Genomic DNA, 25,617 nt, shown 5'->3' on the forward strand with positions numbered 1-25,617 from the left:
TTGTATAGCGTCAGTGTGGCTGGCGGCCCTGCATTGACGCCATTCCCCTGTGTAATTGCCCATGCAAATTTGAGCAATGTGTAACGGACACAGGAACCCAGCATTTGGCTGCAGATTCTCCTACCTCCAGAAAAACTTTAATCATTTGGAGAACCTTTTGTCATTTTTGAAATGCTGTCCAGTATCCTTCTCATGCAGGCAAACATCACAGATCAAGACAAGGTTAATGGGCCAAGTTAACAGTCAAAATTTAAAGGCATTGCTTCCTTCTCTCAGCCCTTCTCCAAAAGAAATAAAGATTATTCCACAGCTTTAGTCAAACATTAAACATTTTATTAAAAACAAAGATATTTAGGTCTCTTAAAACAGACTTTCAAAATCGTGGATTAGTCGCTTGTGAAATGGACAAGCATTCTATAATATCGTATTCTAACAATGGAACACCAGCTTGGGAAGTCTACACAAAGGAATGCCTGTAGATCCCTCAGCTGAACATACTTTCCTTCTTTGTGTAAAACAGTAACAATTAGGAAGCAAGTCAAAAGGGGATCCTTTTTAGATTATTTTATAAAATAAAATGGCAAAAGCAATATCCCCCCAAGGAAATGAGACTCAACAAAAACCTAGCCTATATTCATACTGTGCTGTTTTTTAAAATTCATCTAAATATAATTTAACCTGAGTCTAAACTAAAGCAAAAGAAAAATTAATATTCTAACAGACATATAGAGAAAATGAACACAGAGATAAATGATGACCTCAAAGAACACATTTTTCACAGCAAATACTTCATTTACTTACTAAAACAAACATATTTCTGTACCAGCGTATACATTCAATGACATTGGTGTAGTTATGCTACACAGATAAGTAACTTATCTTTAGCACTGCTGAGAGATGTAGCAAACATGCAGGTACATTCAAAATTAAACTTAAAAAGATATACAACCCCAAATAACTGTGGGAAAGATATTGGCACAGATAACACAAGCACAATTTTGGGCATTGCTAAGTCTAAATGTTCATCATGAAATTCTCCAGATCTGCCTTGTTTTATTTCTGTCATTTATGTGTTTTATTCTATTATTATTCACTTAGCAAGTTTATGAAATTTTGGCCTTCTTGTAGCTAGACTGAACCTTTAAAATCCTTGTACATTTGAGTTTAGTGGGTTCTTTGCAGCAAATGCCAGAATAACAATTTCATAATGTTATTCTAATGCAGATAATGTAACTTCACTATGGTAGAATTGCCCAGAGTTTTAGATCCCCAAATTAGGTTTTGGTTGGTTGCTTTAATGTATCCTTTTTGCCTTTTTTCCCCCAGTCAAAGCATTTTTTCTTTCTATTTAAATCTTCCTTAAATAGATTACTGTCCCATGTGATATAAATTGTTTTATACCATTACCAGGGATGATACTGTTTTTTTTGTCTTTCTGCAGTTCATAAGAGTCAGAAGGAGAAATGAATTTTCAAATAATTGTACCTTAAGTAAATTGAGCAACTCTGTTTAATGACCTAATGCAAGTGGATAAAATATGATAAAATTTTGATACACAGAAAACAACTGAATTACAGTAGCATTAATGTAATACAATATTGGCATTACACTAATATAAAAAATTTAAAATTATTTTTAACCCAACACATTTGCAAATATAAAATACCCGGAAGTGTATAGGCATATCAAATTTTAGAAGCAGAAAACATACGTGCAATTTTAACTTTCCTTGACTCATTTTATAAATTTATTTCTAAATGAATGACCACTGTTTGTAAGATACCTATGATATGAGAAAATCCACAATTGTTCTTTATGAAATAAAAGAATATACGCTTTTTTAAAAAATGTATTGATGACCATATATTTCAAGATCAATAGAGGCAGGCTGACACCATCTGTAATAAGATTGTTTTATATCTACTTCATATGTAACTTTATTTTATTTTTAGTAAGAAGATGATCTCTTTGGATTTTTGCCTATTTTATTTGAGAAGGATAAACAAGATAATTTTCTGGAAGAATTTTAAAAAGCAAAACACAGCTTGGTCTTTTGGTGTGGAAACTGAATAGCAGTCAGTGCTTTTATTTAACAGATGGAAAACCTGAAACTGATGAGTCCCAAGATTACAGGTCCAGTCAGTGGCCAGCTAGAATAGAGTTCTGGTCTACTGTGTACTAGATGATACCTTTCTCAGAATGCCAAATTGCCCCTACCTGCCAAGGTAGGCTACCTTTTAGTTTGTGCGTGTATTATCTACATACTGACTAGTATTAATAAATAAAATCTGAAAAAAATATATCTCATAGAAAAAAGCAGGATGAAGTCATTTTCAGCCATCAGTGCTAAAAGACCTGAGGAAGCAAACATAATCTGGTCAGTCGGAGGTTTTACAAGAAGGCTCACATTTCAAATGCCTTCCTCCAATAGGACTAGGACAATTTTTCTTCCTCTATTTTGGAAAGGCAGAATATATGAGTAGCCACACACACATCACATTTTTGAGAACTCAGAAATTATTTTACAAAAGGATTTAAAATATCTAAAACTCCCAGAAGTTCAACCTTTAACCCCCAGGGTTGTTGACACCAGGAAGGTTGCTACCATCCTTTCCACTGTTTCCTAGCCATGGAGGATCAGATCCATGGCATTAGTCAGCAGTTTCTGAATCTTGACCCACAATGGGAAAGATACCCCGAGACAGGAAAAATAGATGGAGGCAATTACAAACAGCTACTTGATTGATGGTTGACATTGTCAGGGCTCCACTGTATGGCAGATTGCAATGGTGTTGAACTCCCCTTGCTACCAGTGGATGTTGCTATTGGCAACCGTGCAGTGAAGCCAATAAAAAGGCAAGAAAATGAGAGGAAAACTCAACCTTAGTGGAAACCGTAAGGTTTGTGCTATAAATTATGTTCCCCTTAGCGATATGCAGCATCAGTGTTCAGGGTAACTACAGTGCTTGTAGCTGCCTGCATTCTCTGACAGACCCTGGGTTAGTGCTTTAAAATTTTGCTTTAGATGGACTGGCATCCCTTTGTCTGGGCCATTTATTTATTTATTGTTGGGGAAGATAACAGATGTGGACTCATCTCTGCCTCACATGGACTGATTTTCAATTCCCATTTGTGATATTAACATGATGTGGCACAATACCCAGAAACACCTGCAGTGCTCGTGATCTGCAGACACATGATGATCTCACAGACCAGGGTCTATTCGTAACTCCACCCATCCTTTGTTCATCACCTGAAGGAAGAGAGACAGCCCTGCAGAAGCTATTTTCCTTTATAGCAGAGTGATTCAGAAAACTGGCTTAATAAAATCCATAAATCTGAACAACCTCCTCTTACCTGCTCTGCAGAGGCAATTTTTCCTGCACTCATTTTCTCCTCTAGTTTCTCCAGTCTTCCCTGCAGAGACAGCTGTAAAGCGTAGCTAGGAACATTATTTTTTTAGTGCTCCCACTCCTTCCTTCTCTCCTTTGTCAAACCCCTCCCTGCTCAATTGTCTCTCTTTCCTAAGCAATTGATGACAGGATTCTACATCCTCATTTTTTTGGTTGGAGGTGCCATTTTTCTTTGTTTGGATTGACTTTCACCTTTCCTTTGGCAGTACCCTTAACTACCTGCTTCATTCCTATCTTTCCTTTATGGGTCTTCTTATTTTCCTTCTTCTTCTTTTTTCCCTCCTCCTTGCTAGGCTTATAATTTTCTTTTACTTTGTTTCTTGCCATAACAAATCTCATTTCTTATTTAGGATTACCTGCTCCTCTTCACTTCTGTTTTTGTCCCCTCATTTTACTCATTCCTTCAAACATTTCCCGAAAGACTCCTTTGTGCCAGAAAAACAATGTCCCTTGTGGAACATGGCCCCTATTTCTTTAAGAATTGAGTAGTAACATTAATAACTGATATTGATGAGTAAAAGTAAGAACAAATGTTTGGTGAATTTTAGATTTTTTCATAGCTGGAATGAATCTCATGTTTCGCCTAGTCCAGGGATGTTCCAAGTCCTTAGGGTCCCTTTGTGGACCTCTGTGTATGTGATCAAAGAGTAAAGATTTGTAGGTCTCTGAATCCCCAAACCCTGCTTCAAACAGAGGACTTTTTCTTTTGATGTCTAATATCTTAGTATTCCTTGAAAGATTCATTTGAACAAAGTTGTAAGGTTAAGATATGTCTGAAAATCATTTTCCATTGTGATCTCATTTGACAAATGAGGAAAAAACAAGGTCAGAAAAGTTTAGCCACTTATCCAGAGTTGTCCAGTCAATAGTGCCAAAGCTGTGGTTAGAAGCCGTTCTTCTAGCCTCATGCTTTTTGAATAAGACATACCATATCCTCAATCTCAGGTACAATGAGCAGCAAAGCAGCTTTTTAGTCATTGTATCTATTGACAGTTTATTCTTATCCATTTTAAACCTAGTTTCTTACAAATTATGTGTTTTCTTAAACATTCAAGCATTATTTCTTGATTGATTACTTATAGTAAACTTAAATTTTATATCAAAACTCATCACTGGGAGAACTCAAGCCAGTCAATACTCAGTCTTTGTGGCTCTACTGTGTCCTGTAAAAAATATCTCTCACTATTGGAAAATAGTTTCTAGATGTTCATATGTCACTTGTGGTAAATTTGGCTATAGATTTCCTCTCATCTTTGCTTTAATTAAAGTCTGTTAATCCCTTCTTCCTGAGAGAAAGAAGACTTGTTTACAATGAAGTCTGATTTTAAAACTCTAAAAAGGAACCATGATCTCAATGTAGTTACAGATTTTGTATAAACACCAATCAACAAACATATTTGCTATGTTCCTACTATGGACCCTTTAAGGGGAAAACTGGGTTTGGTTGGTATTTATAAGGTTGGTATTTATAGGTTATCTGTTAGGTAGGTTATCTGTTCTAAAGGCTCTAGTCCATCATTAAGAACCTATGTGTTTAAAAATAAAATACCTCTATAGAATGCAAATCTGGATTCTTGGGACAGTCTAACACAATAGCTTGCTTGGAGAGAGGCTGCAAAGATAGCAGCATTTGGCTTGTAACCAACAGAAGAGCACATACAAAACTAAGCAGTGCTGACACTTTTACTGTTCAAACTAAGCAGCGCTGACACTTTCACCTTTCTGTGCTGACTGTCCCCAGGTCCTTGGATCCAAACCAGTCTTCGGCCCACAGCCTTTATTTCAGTCCATGTTGTTCATCAGGGGAAGGTGAGGGTCCAGGCTCTCTGCCCCACCTCCTCCTTTGTCCTCCTGTCACTCTGCTACTGACCACACTTCAAGGTGAAAAAGTCCAGGCATGCTTCCCAGCACACCCCGAGTCTTTAGGTCTATCTGAGCTAAAGGAACAAAAGGATTATGTGGCCGGACTGAAGCTGATTCTTCAGGCTGCAGTCATTTTGCAGCATCTCTGGGAGGATAGAGCTTTAGTTTCTGTCCTCCTCAGCCACCATGGGGCTGGCAGGGATAGGTGAGGCGGCTGAGACCAGCAGTCTTTTTTGATGCATTTCTTCCCACTTACTTCGGTTTGCAGCCACTGAATCTAGCATGGGCTTCAGTTTCACATTGACCTTCACCAAAGCCTAAAATGAAACAGAAAACAAGTAGGGAGAGAGGAACTGAAGTCACTCATAGGATTTTCTACCTTTCATTTATAGAGAATGGAAACTGGCTGTAAGAAATAAAAATAATTATTTTGGTAAACATAAACTAGTTACAAGGAATAATGCATTTAATACCATTATGTTGTTATTAATTGAGCCTATGCAGAGAATGAGAAAATAAGACAGGACGGCTGTGCACAACTGCAGGGGGAGCCAGCCTCACAGACTCCCATTCTATTTTATAACAACATCAAGCAAGACAGGAAGCAAAATATCCAGCTACTCATATGTGGATCTTTGCCAGAGAGGGTTCCACATCTCAATAGACTGTGAACTTAACTTTTTACAAAAAGAAACCTATAATTGTATTGCCACGAATGTCCTCCTCCGGGGAGGGTAGGGGACTTTTCTGAGTAAAATAGTCCACACAAAATCCTGAGGCTAGAGGAGGGGCTCATTTTTAAAGCTAAAGGATCTGGAAGGTAAATACAAAGATCAGAGTGGGAACTTATATGGAAACAGATATGACAGAAAGGGAAAAGATCGTGGAGAAGAGAAGCAGAGGGCTGTTAGATGAGGGGAGGGGAAATGTGGGGTGCATATGACCCGAAGCAGAGGGCTGATGAAGCTCAGGCTGCGGAGTCCTCACTGGCTCCACACCCTTTTAACTACAGTAGGATTTAACTTTGTTATTTATTTATTTACTTATTTTTAACAAAAGAGAGGAATCTGGGATCTTTTAACCTCTGTCCTCTCAAACCCTTCGGGGAATGAGGACTTAGCAGAAGCCTGCTGCTTCGACTTTAATACGCATGCGTCATTCTGCAGGTCCTGGGGTCCTGTGGGGTGGGCCTGAGGATGCCTCCGAAGTAGGGCTAGAAGAAATTCAGGATACAATAGGCAAATATCTTACAGGTCAGAGGAGAAAAGAGTTCACTCTGCCCAGCAGGAAAATTCTATTGTTCTCTGCCTGATTTTTTTTTTTTTTTTTAGTAAAAGATGAATTTTAAAAGTTTCTTTTCCTTCTTTTAAATGCATGACTGTATTTCAAACTTCTTACTTTTTACTAATAAAGATTTCAAACATATTAAAAGAGCAAAATATGATTAGCAGAAGCATCTACATGTGAATAAGTATGAATAATAAATATAGGTAAAACCACTCATGTAAAACATACAACAAAGGGTTTGGGAGACTTTATACTTTTTGGACAGTCTAATAAAAAAGAAAACAAGATTTGGATGACATTTAATCTTTTAAAATTATGGCCTTGATCTTTTTAAAGCATGAATGTTTTGTTGTTGTTTTAAAATTAGTGTTTTTCTTCTCTTTTGTAGTTATTTATGCATTTTTCAGGTAATGTGTTAATATTAGAAAATGCTAAAACATAGGTTTAAAAGAAATAAGCAACAGTAATAATTTGTAATCCTATAACTCAAGAGATAATCAGTACCAACACTTGGGTTTTGTTTCAAATGGGATCCCTTTTGTATTTCCTAACTGGACAAATTATTTAAACATCAAAAAATATAAGTCACAAGGTGGTGTTTTTATAATAGCAGTTCACAAATGGTCAGAATCTAAGAGATTCTATGGATTTTTAAGCACTTGTACTTTTTGGGCCTATTTTTCCATCGCAAGGGTCTCAAAGAAGTACATAAACCTGGCATACCCACATGGATATGGTGGATCTTCCAGTTATGAACATCTACATTGCCAGTGCTAGATGCACTTTATTTTAGATATTCCTCACAATGACTCTGCTCTTTACAAATGATAAAATATGTCCCCCACATGCTAGGATTACACTTGAACTTTAATCCTTACACTCTAGGACAAAGGTAAGAATCTGTATAAATAGTTAAGGGTTCCTTTTGTAATCTTCCCATTTATTTTGAAAACTATGGAGAATGTCATTGTTTTTCTCCACTAAAAATCAAGGCTATTGCATTAGCCTGCTATATCATTGATTATATAGCAAAAACTGTTGAAGATGAAGCATAGAAAGATAGCTCTTAAAAAGTAAAGAGAAAAGAGAAGGAATCAGGTACACATCTTGAAGTTATGGCCTCATCCTTTGTCAATACCCAATTCAAACTGGTTAATAGTTTTGTTATTCACCAGTTTTCAGAGTCTGTGATGGCAAGGAAGATACTGAAGGCATAAACTTCTGAGGACGCTCTAAATATGATTGTCATTGTCATCAAATTGGGGCAAGGCCAGACATCAGGAAATCCTTTTCTTTTTTTTCTACTTCCACATCCTATTTGTTCGTTCATTCCTTCCTTCCTCTTATCCGTCAATTCTATCAACTACCTTCTTGGATATGTATAGAACACTCATGAATTCTGACACTGTTCTTTGAATGGACTCTTTATGTCACTTGGGGTCTCCCTGTCCCTTGAGAATTAGGTAAAACTTCACTTCAAATCTATGTCATGTTCTGGCAACCTTTTAGAATCCTCATGATTTCCAAGTCCTACTTCCATGGGCTCTTTGATTTCCTTTTTTGAGTCCATCTGACATTGTTGACTCCACTCTGCATCATTCCCAATGTGAAGTTCCATTTCATTTTCTTTTCACAGGAAATCAAATCACCCTCAACATTTTGGATGCCTACTAACTCTGTTCCACAGTAGAGATTGTTAGAGGGGAAGTGACTTACCCACCTACTCTCACACACATGCTTCTCCCTGTCTCAAAGGCCACAGTCTTTCTCTCTATGGAACAAGTAATCTAGTTTTCTCCCCAGTCCTACCTCACTGCTTTCATACAGACTAGCCTGTCAGCCAGTCAGTTTTGTCCAGGTTCTCTGGAATCCTGATGAATTAAAGTTTCTCTCTCAAAATATAGTTAGAATTCTTTTTTCTATAAAGCAATTAATAAAAGAAGGAGCATAGGGCTGTGGGAGTATTATCCATTGGAAAGGTGATGCTCTCATACTCTGCCTTGGACCAGTCAGCTTTTTTTTATCTTGTGACCATAGGTTATACCCATTATTCCCATGAGACACCTTGCAGGTGAATCCCATTCATTCCACAGGAGACAAAACATGAGCACAGAATCACACCACTGTGATTTTGGCATATCTCCTAAAAAGCTTTCACTGGTTAGGGAGTGGTCAATAGCAACAGCCTCCAGGAGGAAACAGCTTTTCATGTTGAGGGTGGTGAGTGTAGTCTCTCCATGCACAACTGTACACCATCTGCTCATGAACTTGATTCATCCCCTCAAATAGCCCTCCGCTCCAAGGAGTTACAGGGACACAAGTAAAATTTAGCTGGACATAAGAGAGTGGAGTTCCAGAAATAATCAGGTACCCTAATGAAGAGTGAGTGTTCTATCTTGGTTAAGGTGGCAACTCTTCTGCACATCAATGCAGAGAATTCTGTGTGTGTTCATCACACTAAGAAAAACCATCTAATTTTAAATCAGATATACCATCTTGTGGATGGTATATTCACATGATGATAAAACAAGACAACATAGTAATTCATGCAGTAATCAAATTCCTTTTTTTCATGAGAAAAATGCAGATGCCTGCTTCCCACTTTTTACTTAGATGAGAGTGCGAGGTAGCAATGATCACCATGGTTTTATTTAGTGTGGTTTGGCACCAGCTCCTCTTTACTCTGATCAAGCCTTTTAATTAAACTGACTACTATAATTCCTATGGAAATTAGTGTTTATGTTATTTTCCTGCTACAAAAGCATTTCTCTCGAACTTATTTTTTTTTAATCCCAGGAGCACAAATTGGAATTTTTTTCTGCTTGAAATGTAATTAAAAACTCATTTGATTACAATATTTCTGGCTCTGTTTTACTTATTAAATTCCTGTAATCAGTTTTCTTTTATGAAGCTGCTGGGAAATGATCTCAAAAGCAACACATTTTTCTCTTCCTTGGCAGGTTCCCGAGCATTTACTAAATTACATTCATAGCACCTGCCCATGATTCGAATTACTCCACCAATTTATTCCTTAAACCATTTAAGTTTATTTGGCTTAGCCCCAAACAGCTTTCTTTCCTTTATCCTGTTCTTTGTTCTCCCTCTTGCTTCCTTTGTGTTGAATAAAATATTGGAGCAGGGCGGGCAGGTTACATCTTTCTCAGAATTCCTTCTTTCTCTTTGTTTCCTATTCTCCTGAAACAGAATTGTCACACCAGAAGACCATTTTCCTCTGGCCAGGTGCTGGTTATAGGCAAAGGGAGAAAGATTTCTATCTTGAGGAATTACTCTTACACTATAAATTTGTCGCATAAATGCAGTTAGCTAAGGGAATACGGAACTATTAGGATATCAGTAAAGCAAATGATTATCCACAAACCTAAATTCCAGGACTTACAGCGATTACCTGAAAAGCACCATCAGCAAGAAAACTGGGCATTCCTGAAAGCTTGCCATCAGTGAGTGACACCTAATGGGTTCTGTGAGGATGCTACTGATGTCTGTCTAGTTTGACTTGCTCCTCACTTGCTGAGAGAGAAAGGGGGAAACATCACCCATTGGATCACTGTCCATAAGTGCCAGAGGAACTCTAAAGGCTAGTATGTGGCTGCATAGGCCATAGGGTACCTGATGTCCTCTGTGGCATCCCTGTTGTGTGATCTTTTGGCTACTATTTGACCATGTGGAGGTAGTAAGTACACTACCTCCCAAGGATGGTATGCTTTTTTTTTGTCCTGATTTTAGAATATTGTTCTTTATGCTGAGCTGAACTCTACCTCCCTAGAGTTTCTACTTAGTGGTTCTAATCCCTGGGATGCTGTCCCTTGAAATCTGACTCTTCTCTAGCAGTGCAGGAGTGGTGACTCCTAAGTGGCTCCAAGTGTTAAGTGAAGGAAGGGCGGGCCTCAAACCCTACTAAGTATGCTCGGCTTCTCCCTTGGGGCAACTTTATGATATCATGGGGGCTTCTGGCCCATTACAGAGAGGATCTTGGATACTTGCCCCATTAGGGGACACATTTTGGGTTTGTAGGTTGAGGGATTTCTGGGTTCCATTCACACTCCCTTGGGTTCACCCATGACAAGCACATACAGTTTATTCCATCTTTTATCGCTGTTTTGAATAAGAACATATTCACATAGCTCAAAGCACACAAAAAGGTGCAGTGTAAAATTTCCCTTCTACTCCTGCCCCAAGTATTGGGTTTTCTTCCCAAGAAGCAACAAGTGCTATCAGTTTTTTGTGTATCCTTCAAGAAACATTCTATCCCTATGGACATAAGAAATGAGATTTCCTCATTTTTATGGCTACCTAGTATTACATTACTGTCCTAATTTGTTTAACTGGTTGCTATTTTTAATGAACACTAGGGTTGCTTATATGTACCCATTCCAAATAATGCTATTATGCCTATCCTTGTACATAGACTTTTTGTATATATGGAGCTTATCAGAAGGTCAAATTCTAGAACTGGTATTGATGAACAAAAAGAGTATGCATTTTCATTTTACTAGATATTACTAAATCAACACATGCAAGCTTTGTCTAAGATATAGAGCAGAATTCTTATATCCATCATGCCTACAAGAGAAAGAAAACATAGTTACTATTTAGAGTAAGACCTTGGAGAGAGCATATAAGGATGGATAAGATAAGGAGGATACCCAAATTTGGCACATGGCCCTCTCCTCTCCATACACTCAAGATGCTAATGTGCACACAACATGCCTGGTCTCACCTAAGCATCACACTCATGTTGTTCCAGAAGGTTTTGATTTCATTCTATCTCTGAAAGAAACCTAAGTGGTGAATGAATCTATTTAATTCTCTTATGTTTTGAGTTACACTGTAGTAAGTGCTTTATATACATTGTCATTTAACTTTCTCAAGAACCTTATGAGGTAGTGTTATGGTTTTGATATGAGGTGTCCCCTAAAAGCTCATGTGTGAAACAATGCAAAGATTTTCAAAGGTGAAACGATTAGATTATGAGAGGTATAACCTAATGCAATGGGTTGATCCATCAATATGGATTAACAGAATGGTAACTGTAGGCAGGAAGGGTGTGGCTGGAGGAGGTAGTTCACTGGGGATATCACTTTGGGTTATGTTTTAGCCCTGGTGTGTAGAGCTCTCTCTCTCTCTCTATTTCTGTGCTTCCTAACCCCACCATGAAGGGAGCTGCTTTCCCCTGCCATGCCTTCTGCCATGTCTCCTGCCATGATGTTCTGCCTCACCTCAGGCTTAGAGCTATGGAGTTGGTTGACCATGAACTGAACCTCTGAAATCATGAGCCAAAATAAACTTTCCTCCTCTAGGTAGTTCTTATTAGGTATTTTGGTCACAGTGACAAAAGGCTGACAAAACCAGGTAGATACTATAATTATCCGCTTGTTATTGTTGTTGTTTTATGGCTGAGGAAACCAAAACCTCGAAAGAATATGCTCATGTCATTAAGTTCTATAAGTGGAAAAATCGGCATTTTACTGCAGTTTCTCAAACTTAGTATCATTCATGTTTTGGGCCAAATAATTCTTTGCTGTGAAGTGAAGCCTGTCTTTGTGCATTGTAGGATACTCCAGAAGCCCATAGTAGTCTCTCCCACTCTCTACTAAAATATCAAATATATTGTCAAATGTTCCCTGGGAAGCAGAATCATCCTAGCTGATGGTGCCTCAACTATGGTCATATAGCAAGAGATGGAGCCAGATTTTTACTTAAGCCTCCCTGACTCTAAAGCATTGAGTAAATAGTTCTCTCCCTAGAGAACTAGTCATCCTTTACCACTCAGCTCATACTCTACCTTCTCTGTGGAGTCACTGGTCTTCCAGGGTAGAACCTGGACTCCTTCTCCTGTTTATGTATGTCTGAAGCATGTTCTATATTTCTTCAATCATATCTTTCATGCTGAAAATATCTTTGTGTGTATTTTAGTACTTTAAAGATATTGTCTTCTGGGTTGTATTGGTTCTACCGTGATATGTGTTTTTTTTTCCTTACTTCTTAAGATTTTTCTCTGTAACACTGGTTTTAAGCAATTTGATTTCTGATGTAGCACCATATAGTTTCCTTCTTCTACTTCTGCTTGGGTTCATTGAGAATCTTGACTCCCTAAGTCTATAATTTTCATCAAATTTTGAGAAATGTCCACTGCTCTTTCTTCAACTATTTTTAATGCTTGCATTTTCCTTATGGGGCTCCAGTTATATATACATTAAGCCCTTTAGTATTATCCTGAAGCTCAATTGATGTTCTGTCTATTTCTTTTCAGTCTTTCTTACATTGGGGTTTCTCATTCTGGATGGTTTCTGTTGCTGTCACTGTTTCCCCGCCCCCCTATAGTGCTTAATCTACTGCAAATCCCATCTACTGTATTTTTCAACTTAGAAATTGTAGTTTTCATTTTCAAAAATTTGATTTGGGTCTTTTAAAATATCTTCCATGACTGTTTATTACACTCAATCTTTCCTCTTCTATCATCTTGAACATATAAAATATAAGCATACTAACATCTCAATGGTCTTTTTAGTCAATTCCACAATCCATATCATCAAGTCTGTGTTGATTGATTCTTCTTATGGGCCACATTTTCTTGCTCCTTTGCTCACCTGGTAATTCTTGGTTGGAAATTAGATGTTGTAAATTTCATTTTGTTGGGTAATAGATTTTTTTTCCAATTTCTCCAAATATTTTTTGTTTTATTATGAAATGTTTCTAAGTTTACTGGAAAAAATTTGATCCATTCAGGGCTTGCTTTTAAGCTTTGCTAAGTGGGGCCAGAGAGATTTTTAGTCTAGGGCTAATTTGCCCCCCTCCTCATGCAATACCCTTTTGAGAACTGTACATAATGCTAATGCCTCATGTATTTCAAGGTTTTTCTTTGGTGTTGTGACTAGGAGGAACATAGACTATTTCCTCGCCTCTGTGATTTCAAGATTTTGTTGTTGTTGTTGTTTGTTTGTTTTGTTTTTTTCCTCAGCCTCAGTAGATGGGGTAAATAGCACTGAGCCAAAGATTCAAAGTTGCCTGGAGCAGAACTGTATAGCTCTGTCTTTCCTGGTACTTCTCTCTGGAATCTAACCTCCTGGACCCCCACAGTCTCCTGGCTCTGACTCCTCAACTCATTGAGGCCACTTTTTTGTGCTTGGATTACCCCTCCCTGTGCCAAGGCTGGAAAACTCTCTCTAGGCATTAAGTGGAGACATTTGTTTGTTTCCTTCACAATTCATTTGTTTCCTTCACAATTCAGTGTATTGTGCTGTCTTTTGCTTACTGTCTAGAAACTGTTGTTTCAAATATTTTTTTCTGCATCTCTCTCTCTTTCTCTTTGTTAATTTTTTTTTTGATCTGTTACTCCATCATGACCAGCAGTGAATGTTCCTCATTATTGGTTTAAAACAACTTTGTCTTGCCTTGTGCTGTAGTTTAGATCTTTAATGTCCTCACAGGTCCATGTGTTACAGGTTTGGTTCACAGCATGGTGCTATTGGGAGATAGTGGAATTTCCTCCTCACCTCCCTTCCCCCCCCACCTTTTCTTTTTTTTTTTTTTTCAGGAGATTAAACCAGGGGCACTTTACCACTGAGTTGGATCTCTAGTCCTTTTTATACTTTATTTTGAGACAGAGTCTCTTGAAGTTGCTGAGGGCCATACTAAGTTGCTGAGGCTAGCTTTGAACTTGTGATCCTCTTGCCTTTGCTACCTGAGTTGCTGGCGTTACAGACATGTGTCACCATGGCTGGCACGCGGTGGACTTTTTTAGGAGGAGGGCTTTTTTGAGAGATTCTTAGGTCTCTGTAGTTGTGTTCTCAAAGGGGATTTTGGGATCTGGGCCCATTTTCTTTCTGTCTTTTGCTTCATGACCATGAGGTGAGTAGTTTGCTTTGCCATGTTCTCCCCACCATTGCCATCTGGCACCCCCCCATCAGAGGCCCAAAGCCTTGGGTCTGTCCAATCTTGGACTGGAATCTCCAAAACTGTGAGCCAAAATAAATCTTCTCTCTTTATAAGTTTATAATCTCAGATATTTTGTTGGTATGGTGAAAAGCTAACCAATAAGCTTACCATCCATGAGCTCAAAGGGAGAACAGAAACAGAAGCTTTTATCTTTTGATCTCTAATACCTAGCATAGCAACCCCAGGAGATAGCAGTTCCTTTTCTATCCCTCTCACATACCTGTGGCAGGAAGAAGGGTTAAGGCCAGGACACCTGCCAGGGGCTGAGAGTGGAGTTAGTACCTTCTGACCTGCAAAGAATGTTGTTGAAAAAACAAACCTAGAATAACCCCCTTGAGGAATGAATATAATACTTTTCTCTTATTACCATTATTTCTTAGACTTATTTTTTTTCTAGTTCACCAAGCTGCTAGGAGCCTATGCTAACTTTGCTTTCCTTCTGCCATCATGACCCACACCTGCTATCATCTGAGTCAGTATGTAGTTATTAGGTGGCCATGGTCATATCTTGGAACTCAAGAGCTGGATGTGGGACAAAAAAGTAAACAAAGAGCATGATTTGCTCTTAGAAAAAGTGAGTGCTCCTATACTCTGTTGTTCAAAGAAGGCATAGAGAAACCTCACCAAATTAAAACCAAATTTGTCTTTGAACCTGAAAATGTCCAATTGTGCCATTAATACCTTTAAGATTTTTTTTTTTTGAGGAAATTACCTGAACTAGCTATTCCAGTTCTTTTAAAAGGACAAATAAAGGATGGTTTTGGCTTCCTGTTGCTGAATTTTATTTCCAGAGTTGCTTGCAATATGACTTTGTGTTTTCTGCCTTTCTTCACCCCTACTTTACCAAAGAGAAATAATTAGAACTAAGAGATACAATGTATGGTAAAGGATAAAGAAATTAGAGTATTTTTTTGAAATATCATTTTTCTGGCTAGAATACAAAATTAGTCTTAGAAATCATCTCAAATATCTGTATGATGCAATATCCTAATTATGAGGACATGATCACTTTACTACTATGATTATTTCCTTTTTGAGTGAAAATGTCAAAAATCCAATTGGGAATTGATATTTTGAAATGGAAAATCACCAATTATGTGACCAGCCAGCATCATCTCTGCTCAAATCTCAACAGGAGGAAAAAGAGGCCTTGCAGTGGTGGCAGCCCTGAATCCTCATGAAGTCACATGATGTTAGTGACAGGTGCAAAGTGTTTTTCTGAGAAACATGGGTTGGGGGTTCTATTTAAGGTATGTGACTTCAGAAGAAAGTCACCAAGTATAAAAACAAATCTTTTTTTTTTTTTTTTTTTTGGTACCAAGAGTTGAACTCAGGGGCACTTGACCACTGAGCCACATCCCCAGCCCTATTTTGTATTTTATTTAGAGAGAGGGTCTCACTAATTTGCTCAGTGCCTTGCTTTTGCTGAGGCTGGCTTTGAACTTGTGATCCTCCTGCCTCAGCTGCTGGAATTACAGGAGTGAGCCATTGTGCTCAGCAAATTTTAACTTTTACATTAGTGAACTGGTGAATTGTTAATCCCTTTTGGTTCCTAAAGGTTAAGATTATTATGGTTGAATCTGACAGATCCTGGATTTCATATATCACGCTTCAGTGCTGCTCATCAACCCTGGGTTCCTCTGTGTGCTATGAAGGCCAGAGACATGGTGAAATGCCTGACCAGAGCCAAACTTGCTACCTCCCTGCAAGGTGCCCTCTGCCCTCAGGTAACTTTCAGGGAGCTGAGCTGAGCTGATTATCACCCATCCAGCTGCCCAGCCCCAGATTGTATGGTGTTTCCCTCTTCCCCACACCCAATCAACCAGTGACCTCCTGTCAGCCCAACTCCAGGGTAACTTTGTACTTCAGTCTATTGCCATCTCCACAACCCTCCTTCAGGCTACCATCATCCTTCCAACTGATTAAGTCTGACTACAGCATCCTCATGGGTCTCCCAGCCTTCCTCTTACTCCTGTCCAATCAACTCTCCACACTGAACCCACCATGGGGTGGTGAATCAAAAACATAAATCCAAGCTTTCATTCTCTGAGCATTTCAATGGTTCCCATTTCATAGCAATGTGTTGATCGTATCAATCCAAATCCCTCAATGTGACCAAAAGAATTATGATAGTAAAAGAGAATGAAATTCAGAAACAAAATTTGTTGAAAAACTTGGATTATGGTACAAAAATAGAAAATTGAAATTTCAAAATAGCCCCCTCAAGTTTTCTGAAAACTTGAAATACACATCTTTCTATGCAATTTAACATTTTCCTGCTTAAAAAAAAAAACAAAAACAAAAACAACAAAAAAAAAAACAGCTAAACTCCACACGGCAGTTTGGCAAGGAATACCTAAAGTGCTACTTACTACGTGAGAGCAGATGGAGCTGGTTCTGTGGTCCAGATGAGAGGCAGCAAACAAACCCTGAAGCCTCATTTTGTTCCTCCCCAGTTCAATGGCTTTTGAAACTCAAACTTGTGTAAAAATTAATTTGTACTAAATTCTTAAGATAATATATTAACTGTTACATGAATCTTCTGGCTGTTTGAAAAAAATTTCCTTCAAAAAAACCCAAATAAACAATAATAGTGAATATGAAAGCAAGCCAAGACTTCTTTGGATAAATGTTTTAAACATTCATATCAATGATATTAGTCTTACAGCATCCTTTTTGTGTAATTTGCTACAGATTGAAAATTAACTGTCAGGCATTGTGCATGTACACATTCTCTCTCTCTCTCTCTCTCTCTCTCTCTCTCTCTCTCTCTCTCTCTCTCTGTTTTCTCATTAAATCTTCAAAATAATCAGATGAGGGAGCTATTTCCTCATGGCCCTATTTGGAGATGAGGAAATCTGGCTCAGAAAAGCTACAGAATTTGCCTGGGGCCACAGAGATGGGGTCCTGACTCAGGTCTCTAACTTCAGAGCCCACATTGATAACCAATTAGCATATTGTAACACTGGCATGAGATTTTGCATTGGGAAGTGCTGCTAATTGTAGTTATGAATGAAAAGTGAATTTCTAGACAGACATTGCTTGTCCATCCTAGGGACTATCTGATTGTCCAATAAATGTTTTCCTTAACAGACTCAAGTGCTGCTGTGGTCTCAGATGTGTTCTGACTTAGGTCTGAAGAGATCAAGATTGGTCACCTTGGAAAAGAGTGAACACAGTTCAAGGTTATCCAATATAAGGCTGATGTCTGAGAACAAAAGCAATGGCAGAATAATAAAAGCTCAGGTAGAGGCAAAGACTTTGAATAATGGCATTACAGCAGCTGAGGATCTAAAATATTTACTATTCATTGAGTTCTTCCCAGGCCAGAACACAATAGAGTTGTTTCTCTGTTTGGAGACATGGTCATTTATTCTGCCAGGATTGTGGGGGTTTTTTTAGCAGAGTTTGCTAGTTGCTTCCCCAATAGGAATTTTAGCCCCCTTTGAGCTCAGGAATGGCCAGGGAGATTAAAGCAGAGTTCATAAAAGAAGTTCAGGGAAAACTCTTTAAAGGCGTCTTAGTCAGCTGGGGGATGCATTCTCTTGCTCTTATCCCTATCTACTTCTTGCTGCTTGGATATGAATTTAGTGGCTGGGACCACAGTGACCATCTTTTGACTATGAGACAAACTTAAATATGGTAGCCATGGGCTAAGGAAAGATAAAAGGGGTCTGGGTATCTCATGGCTTTGGAGCTATTGTGCCACTAGCAGTCCTGAATTAGCTCTTCTAGATTATTTTTATCTCTTGGTAGTAGGATGTAATTCCTAACTGATAAAAATTGATGTCATATGTAGGTCTCTGTTTTCAGACTACCTGAGCAGATGGTGGAGTGTTCTAAACATTTTGATCCTTGAACTGATTCTCTGCATTGTGAATGTGCATGCTAAAAATTAACGTTTTTTTTTTTTTTTTTTTTTTTTTTGTAGTGAGTTTTAAGTGGACTCTAGTAGACAGCAGAGCCTGTATGTTGTTACTTTATGCTCCCTCTAGTCACTGAACCTATTCCATGCGCTCTGCACATAATGCAGACTTGACCAATAAGAGGGCCCAGGGACTGGTGTAGGATGGGCATGAGGCCCACACTAAGCCAATCAGATTTGTCTTGAGGTTTTACCTGGTACTACTGGAAATCAAGCTTTCTTTTTCTATTTTCCTTTGATGTGATACAAGGACCTTAAAGTGTGGATCTCATGCCCACTCTACCTCAGGCACTGGGTGCTCCTACTGGTCAGGCCTGCATTATGTGCAGAGCTCATAAAATAGGTTCCATTACCAGAGGATGCAAAAAAGGACAACCCATAACCTTTTCTGTCTACTAGAAGCCACTTAAAACCCACTTCCAGCAACAATAGCAACAAAAGTAAACTCAACACACACACACACACACACACACACACACACACACACACGAGAGGGCATTTCTTTATTCAAGTGTCAAGATGTCTAGCACTCTCTGGCAGGGACATGTCAGCCAGCATAGTTGAGAAGGAAGCCAAAGCCTGTCAGTAGCAGAGAACAGAGGACACATGCCCACAGCATCTTTAAATCCTCTGGGTCCAGCTGGATCCAGCCAGCCATTGGTTCCTCACTTGAGGCAACAAATTTCCATTTCTGCTGAAGCTAACATGAGCGAACTTCTAAGCTCCAAACAAGAGGTCTCTTCCTTCTGGCATGTGCTGTTCTCTGCCATCCCAAGGAGTTTCTCAAGTTTGAGGGCTCCCAACTTTGAACTGGCTTTAGTTAGCCCTGCCTTATATAGCAGAGAAACTTGGTGCAAACACTTGCTTACCAGTCCTTGTTCCTAGTTAATGTGAGTCAAGGACTAACCAGCAGCCATCTCCATTTTCCTCAAGCCCCAGAATCTGCCAAACAGAAGGGGACATTTTCCTTTGCTCTTAAAAATCTGCACTCTAGCATTCCATATTTTTTCAGGAAACACTATTGAAGGGTGCCAACTCCCTCTGGTGACAAAGTCAACAGGCCTATAGAGTTGTGGCTTCCAGGGAAGTTATATTTAATGGAACCAGTAGGAAGCAGCCATTTAGCTTAGATTTTTCTCTATGGTCCAGGTGAATTTAGAAAAAAAACCCAGCAACTAGTTTTGTCTCCTTCATGAGAATTCAGTATTATACCATGTTTATCACATGGGGTGAATTGCTTTTTCCAGCTGAGTAAACTATTTTTCTGTGTATGGGTTTTATTCAGCAATGACAGGTTGGCTGTGTGAGAATTTTGCAAATGCCAAAAAATATCATCAGTCTCTCTTTTTTGTCTTGTTAGTGATATTGGAGATCTTAAAAATCTAAATAATATGAGGCACTTACCCAAATAGCTGTAAAGATGATAAAGCCACAGAGGTAATGCTTAGTATGAAAGCCAGCAAGCTCATTAGAATCCAATGCAAGAATGATTCAGATCTGCAATTGGAATCTTAAGGGCACAGTCTACCCAAGCTATAAGTGAAGATGATGTTTGTGGCATCAGTGTCTACTATCCTGAAAGCTAATTACAGTAGTAGTAATAACTTAGAAACACATCATTTTCTTTCCAACCTTTGAAGCAGATTAGTAGTGCATATAAAAGCGAAAATGTGAGAATGCTCTTTTCTTTCTTTTTCTTTTCTGACCTCCCATGCTACTTGATTTGCTTATTTTATTCATATGCTCAAGGGATCCCTTTGTGGAAAATGATATTCACAAATGACATTAACATTCTGAATTAATGAGGCAAGAATGTTAGCCTCTTTGGATTAATAGCATTGTTATTTCTATAATATAGGGCAAGAAACTTAAATGACTACAGGGCCAAGCCAGTAAAGTTAATGAATGAAGTATGTTGCATAATACAGGTGGGAGTGGTGGGGACTATGGAAAACTGGACATGTCATCATTTTAAAAACTGTGTTGAACTGAATGAGACACGTCTGTGAGCTGAGTCTCTGCTGGGGCCACTTGTTTGCTCACTATGGTAGAGAGTAAAATGCATCTTGCTGAAAATGACTAGGGAGAAATGAAAGTATCCAGTGTTCCAGGTGTCAGGTAAGGAGCTTTCTATATGTGAGCTGATTAAACCACACAACTGTGCTGTGAGTAGGAATTTTGGTCCCTGTTTGGATCAATGTGGCGCCTGAGATTGGAGAAATAAGTTAAAAAGAGCCAATGTTTATAAGGGAGTAGAAAGCCTAGCTGGAATGTCAGTCCAGTCCTGAGTGGGTACAAAGCCCATGGCACCTTTATATCCCAACTAGAACATAGGTAACAAAATCTGTCTCAGATCTTAATTATGCCAAGGGCAGTGCAGCAACTTTTTTTGTTCTAGTGTCCCTGGCACTGGATCAGGACAAATTTACAGAAGGAAGTTTGCCTTGCTGAGTCAGGGAGAAACACCACTTCCTAAACATTAGGTGTAGGCAGTGGATCTTAGCTGTGACTCATCAATTCTACCTTGCCCTGGGAAATGAAATAAGGGTTTTAAGGAGTAAATGACAGGGAGACCTAAAGACAGCTCAAGTAAATGGGAGCAAGGAGAAAATCTCTCCTGTTATAATGAGCCCCTCTAGGACACTGTCCTAGGTTGTCCTGCTGGCTGAGTTTTCAGAGACCAATGGTAGTTAATCAATCATGTTCATTGTATAGGCAAGTTCTGACTTGGAAGGAATGGCTGCCGACCCAGAAGCCACAGCCTTTGATGAATGGGCTTCATATAAGAGGTGGTTGGAACATGTAACTAAAATGTAGCCACATGGTAATAATCCACCTTTTCCCATGGCAGAGTGTTTTCCAATAAAATTAGGCCATCTGAGATTTTTATAGAAACACATACGAATCTATTATTTTTACAAAGTTCAACGTCTAAAAATGACCATATCTAATTTTAGTTTGCAGAGCTACAGACATTCATTCTGTATACATCTTTACATACTTCTCATGTGCCTTGAGTCCTAGGGTTCTCCAAACATAGTGGACAGGGAGCCTGCATGGGTTGTATATATACATAACTGTTAAGTCCTAGCCTTTAGTGGAAGTGGAGTTCTGAGTGACATGCTACAGAACTTCCAAGAGTGGATTCTAGAATACTCTCTTAGTATTTTCTTTTTCTTTTTTTTTTTTTTAGCTTTTATTTCAGAGTCCCAAGGGCTGAAAGACTAATTTTATGCAATAATGAGCTGCTTAGTAAGTACCATACAAATCTGATGATTACTAATTGTTTATGAACTGAATCTTAAAGTTTATACGGAAAAGTAAAGAAGCATACCCTGGAAAATACTGAGGAGTATTGGGGAAGGTGAAACTAGGCTTATTAAAATATACTATAAATTGATATTAATTAAAATAGGATACTAGGCAGACAGGTCAACAGAACAGAATAGAAAGAGTGAAAACAGAACCCAATTGAAGTGAATGTAGCAGATGATAATAGTGACCTTTCAGATCCTAAGGAAAAAGATTAGTCAAGAACTGATAAAAACTGAGTAGCCACACAAAAAAATAAAATTGGATTCCTACTTCACATTTCACATCAACCATACCAAATAAGAGGAGTTAAAACCACAAGTTAAAAAAAAAAGAAACTTAAAATACTAAAAGAAGTTTGTAGAAAACCTTTTTACTTTTGTCAGTTTTATATGGGGCAGTCATTCATTCTAAGTGTGATGCAAAATTCAGAGCCATAAAAGATTCATGAATTTGACTATATAAAATTGGCATACATGCAGCATGAACATAGTGAAAAGATAAATAATAAACTGGGGAAAATATTTGTTACTTTTGCTATGGATCAAAGCTCTTTGTCTTTAATACATAGCCAATTCCTACAAATCAATCAGAAAAGACTACAAAAAGAGTTGACAGGGAAAAAATGCAAATGACTCCTAAGAAAATAATCTATGCTAAAATATCATTATGCTTTTTTTAATATGGAAAATACAGATGAAAACTACAATGAGGTAAATTTCTCACAGATCATATTGGCAATACTTGAGAAAGTTGATAACATACTGTGTTGGTAAGAGTCTGGAGAATGGGCACCTCAGGCATAGCTGGGGAATTAAACTGGTTCAAACTCCACAGAGAGATAGTTGGTAATACCTATCTAATTCAAATACCCATGCCCCTAATGCCCAGTAATCCCACTTCTGGGTGTTTATCCTGTCAAAAAAAGTGTGGAAGTGACATATATACAAAGATATTGCATATTATTTACAACAACCAACTATAAGAAACATCATTGTCCCTAAATAATTACATGATTAATTATCAGTTAAATAATTTATTCTTCATCCTTAATATCTAATATTGTGCAGCCATCAAAAAAGAACAAGACACAGTGGAATGAAATTGACATAACTTTCCTGTGTATACATATGAATACACCACAGTGAATCTTACCATCATGTACATCCACAAGGCTGGGGTCCTAATTAGAATAAGATACATTCCATGCTCGTATAATTATATCAAAATGGATTCTACTGTCATGTATAACTAAAAAGAACAAATTAAAAAAAAAGAACAAGACAGCTTTTATAGAGACTGAAAGGAATAAAACAAAACATACTAGGTCTAAAGAAGCAAACTATGGGGCAGGATATGCACATTTATACACACACTATAAATAAAATAATGTATGAACATTATGTGTAAAATCAGTGTGAAAACATGCTATATTTTTGCTTTAATATAGACTACCATACACAAGGAACTGGTTGGCAGTGATTGTCCCTAGAGAAAGAAACTGGGTGACTAGCAGATGGGAATGTGGAGGAGAATCCCTTCTGTCTAATACTTTCATGTCTTCTTACTGTTTGAATTGGGTTCTGGGCATGTCTAGCTATTTAACAACAAAATATTTTATTTAAAACCTAATATGAACAGAGAAAGGGACTTGCAACCTTGGGTCATGTGTTAGAATTCTTAAATAGTAAGTCACCCGACTTTTAGAATTCAAGAAGGCTTATCAGTTACTAGGATAGAAAAGAGAATGCTTATTTCATAAAAAATCCAAACAATTTTGTGCTTTACCTCCATAATACAGCACTTATTGAAATTCCTTCATGTATGTTGTGATAATATTATGTATACACACCCTTCTCTCCGGGCTTATCCATTCACATCACAAATAAGGGCTGACTACCTCATTGCTTCTCAACACTTCCACTGAAAAGCGATCAATGTCCCCTGCCTGGCCATTAAATAGATTTTGAAAAACTCTTCAATCCGTATCAGTCTCATCTCCTTATTTAGTTCCTCAAATTTGCCCTCAGCTGGGAATTCTGCAGGCCACCGTGATTCTGTTGTGCTCACCACTCATTTGAAGGGGCCCATCCATCATCATTTCTGGTCCTTTTCTGATGCAATGTAGCTTGTTCTTTGTCTTTCTTAAAAACTGAATGGCTGTTAAATTATCCATTTATCTTCCTTCAGATTTTCTGTTCAGTTTCTCAGGCCCTCTCAGGGCTGTCTTTTCTACCTTGTTTGCTGACTTTTCATTCCATTTCCCCTCTTCTTGGAGGCCTCTTGATTCACCATGCTGTCCTTCAAAACAAACTCTCTGGTTCAGTCTTCTTCCTGCTTGTTTGAAATCTGCTTCCCTCCCCCCTGTCCATTTCGTTTTTAACCTTTCCTTTCAGAATATCTTTGAAAGCTTTGAGATCATAGTCTTTAAATTTATACTTAGATGGTATGATATATTGGGAATCCCTGAACAAGCTCAAAGTCAAAAGTCTTGGGTTCTAAACCTTTCACTTAGTAGTGATCTTTCAGTGTTTTGCTTTCCCTACCTGCAGAACAATCTGCAGGTTTGCTTCTAGATAAACATTTCAGTATTACAGCAGTACGAAGCTCGCATAATGCGAATGCCTACACATGCATGGTTTCAGGTGGTGGCAGGTTGTACTGGTTAGAAGCCTCAGTTTTCCAGGCAAATCTAAGCCCTATCACTTATTGTGTATGTTTGAGTAAGTTACAGAAACTCTATTCTCAGCTTTTACATTTGAAAGCCACAGTATCTAACTTGATATTGCTGGGAAGATTAGATCAGATAATGCTCAGACACTCTCCATCTTGAGCTCATAGTAAGTGCTCAAAAAATATAGATTCTCTACATCTTATGAGACAGTCAATTTAGCTATGATTATCTAGTTTACAGCAGAGATACTGAGGCTTAGAGATAATATTAATGAACAAGCTCAGTGGTGGATGCCTGTAATCCCAGCAGTTTGGGAGGTTAAGGTAGGAGGATCTCGAGTTCAAAGCCAGCCTCAGCAATTCAGTGAGGCCCTAGGTAACTTAGCAAGGCCCTCTCTCAAAATAAAAAGTAAAAAAAGGTAGGGGGTGGGCTTGGGATTGTGGCTCTGCGGTAGAGTGCTCATCTAGCACATGTGAGGCCCTAGGTTCAATCCTCAGCACCACATAAAAATAAATAAATAAAATAAAGGTATTGTTTCCGACCACTTCCAAAAAATAAAAAATATATATTTTTTAAAAAAAGGTAGGAGGGACTGGGGATGTGGCTCAGTGGTTAACACCCCTAGGTTCAATTCCTGATATCAAAAAAAAAAAAGAGATGATATTAATGATAGAAACAATAAGAACCCACATGTTGGAGAGCTTTAACATATAATGCATATTCTTCTCAGAGCATTTCTATTTCACCTACTTGTTTTGGACTTGTAGGAAGGTTCACATTACCTATCATCAATTCCATCTGCTAAGTGAAGAAAGTCACTTTGCAAGCACGGAGTCCTTTAAGAAGTAGCAGAGTGAAGCTACTTTCAGTCAAAACTGCAAGTCAGCGGGGATAACCACACCAAGGCAGCTGAGGGTAAGGAGTGCTAGGTTTATGTGGGTGGTAGGGAGACTGGAAGGAGGGTGCTGAAGGAGAAGAGGCCTCATATTGGGTCTTCTTTCTCTTTCCTGTTGGCTCTTTTCTGTATCCTCTCTGATTCTATTTCTCCTTTCCTATTTAAAGTTTTTCAGCTGTTCAGGTCATCTGTAGCCCTGAGACCTTAGATGATGACACATTAAGTCAAGGGCATGAGGAATGATTCTTCCTTTTCTGTTATTTTACAGCCCTGTAGCTTGTCCCTTTCTTGG

The 25,617-nt window shown here is 38.3% G+C and overlaps 1 protein-coding gene across 2 annotated transcripts in view; it reads right to left on the reverse strand.

The window, feature by feature from the left end:
* Positions 1–311: 311 nt before the first annotated feature.
* The window catches only part of Pde11a (phosphodiesterase 11A), a 381,907-nt gene continuing 356,601 nt past the window's right edge, over positions 312–25,617 (reverse strand). For both annotated transcript variants that reach the window (XM_005324647.4, XM_078017653.1), the window contains exon 20: positions 312–5,593. In XM_005324647.4, coding sequence (XP_005324704.2) covers positions 5,438–5,593 — 156 coding nt within the window. In that variant the 3' untranslated portion in view covers positions 312–5,437. The remainder of the gene's footprint in view (positions 5,594–25,617) is intronic.

The sequence above is a fragment of the Ictidomys tridecemlineatus genome, chromosome 7 (assembly GCF_052094955.1).
Source record: "Ictidomys tridecemlineatus isolate mIctTri1 chromosome 7, mIctTri1.hap1, whole genome shotgun sequence".
Classification (NCBI taxonomy): Eukaryota; Metazoa; Chordata; class Mammalia; order Rodentia; family Sciuridae; genus Ictidomys; species Ictidomys tridecemlineatus.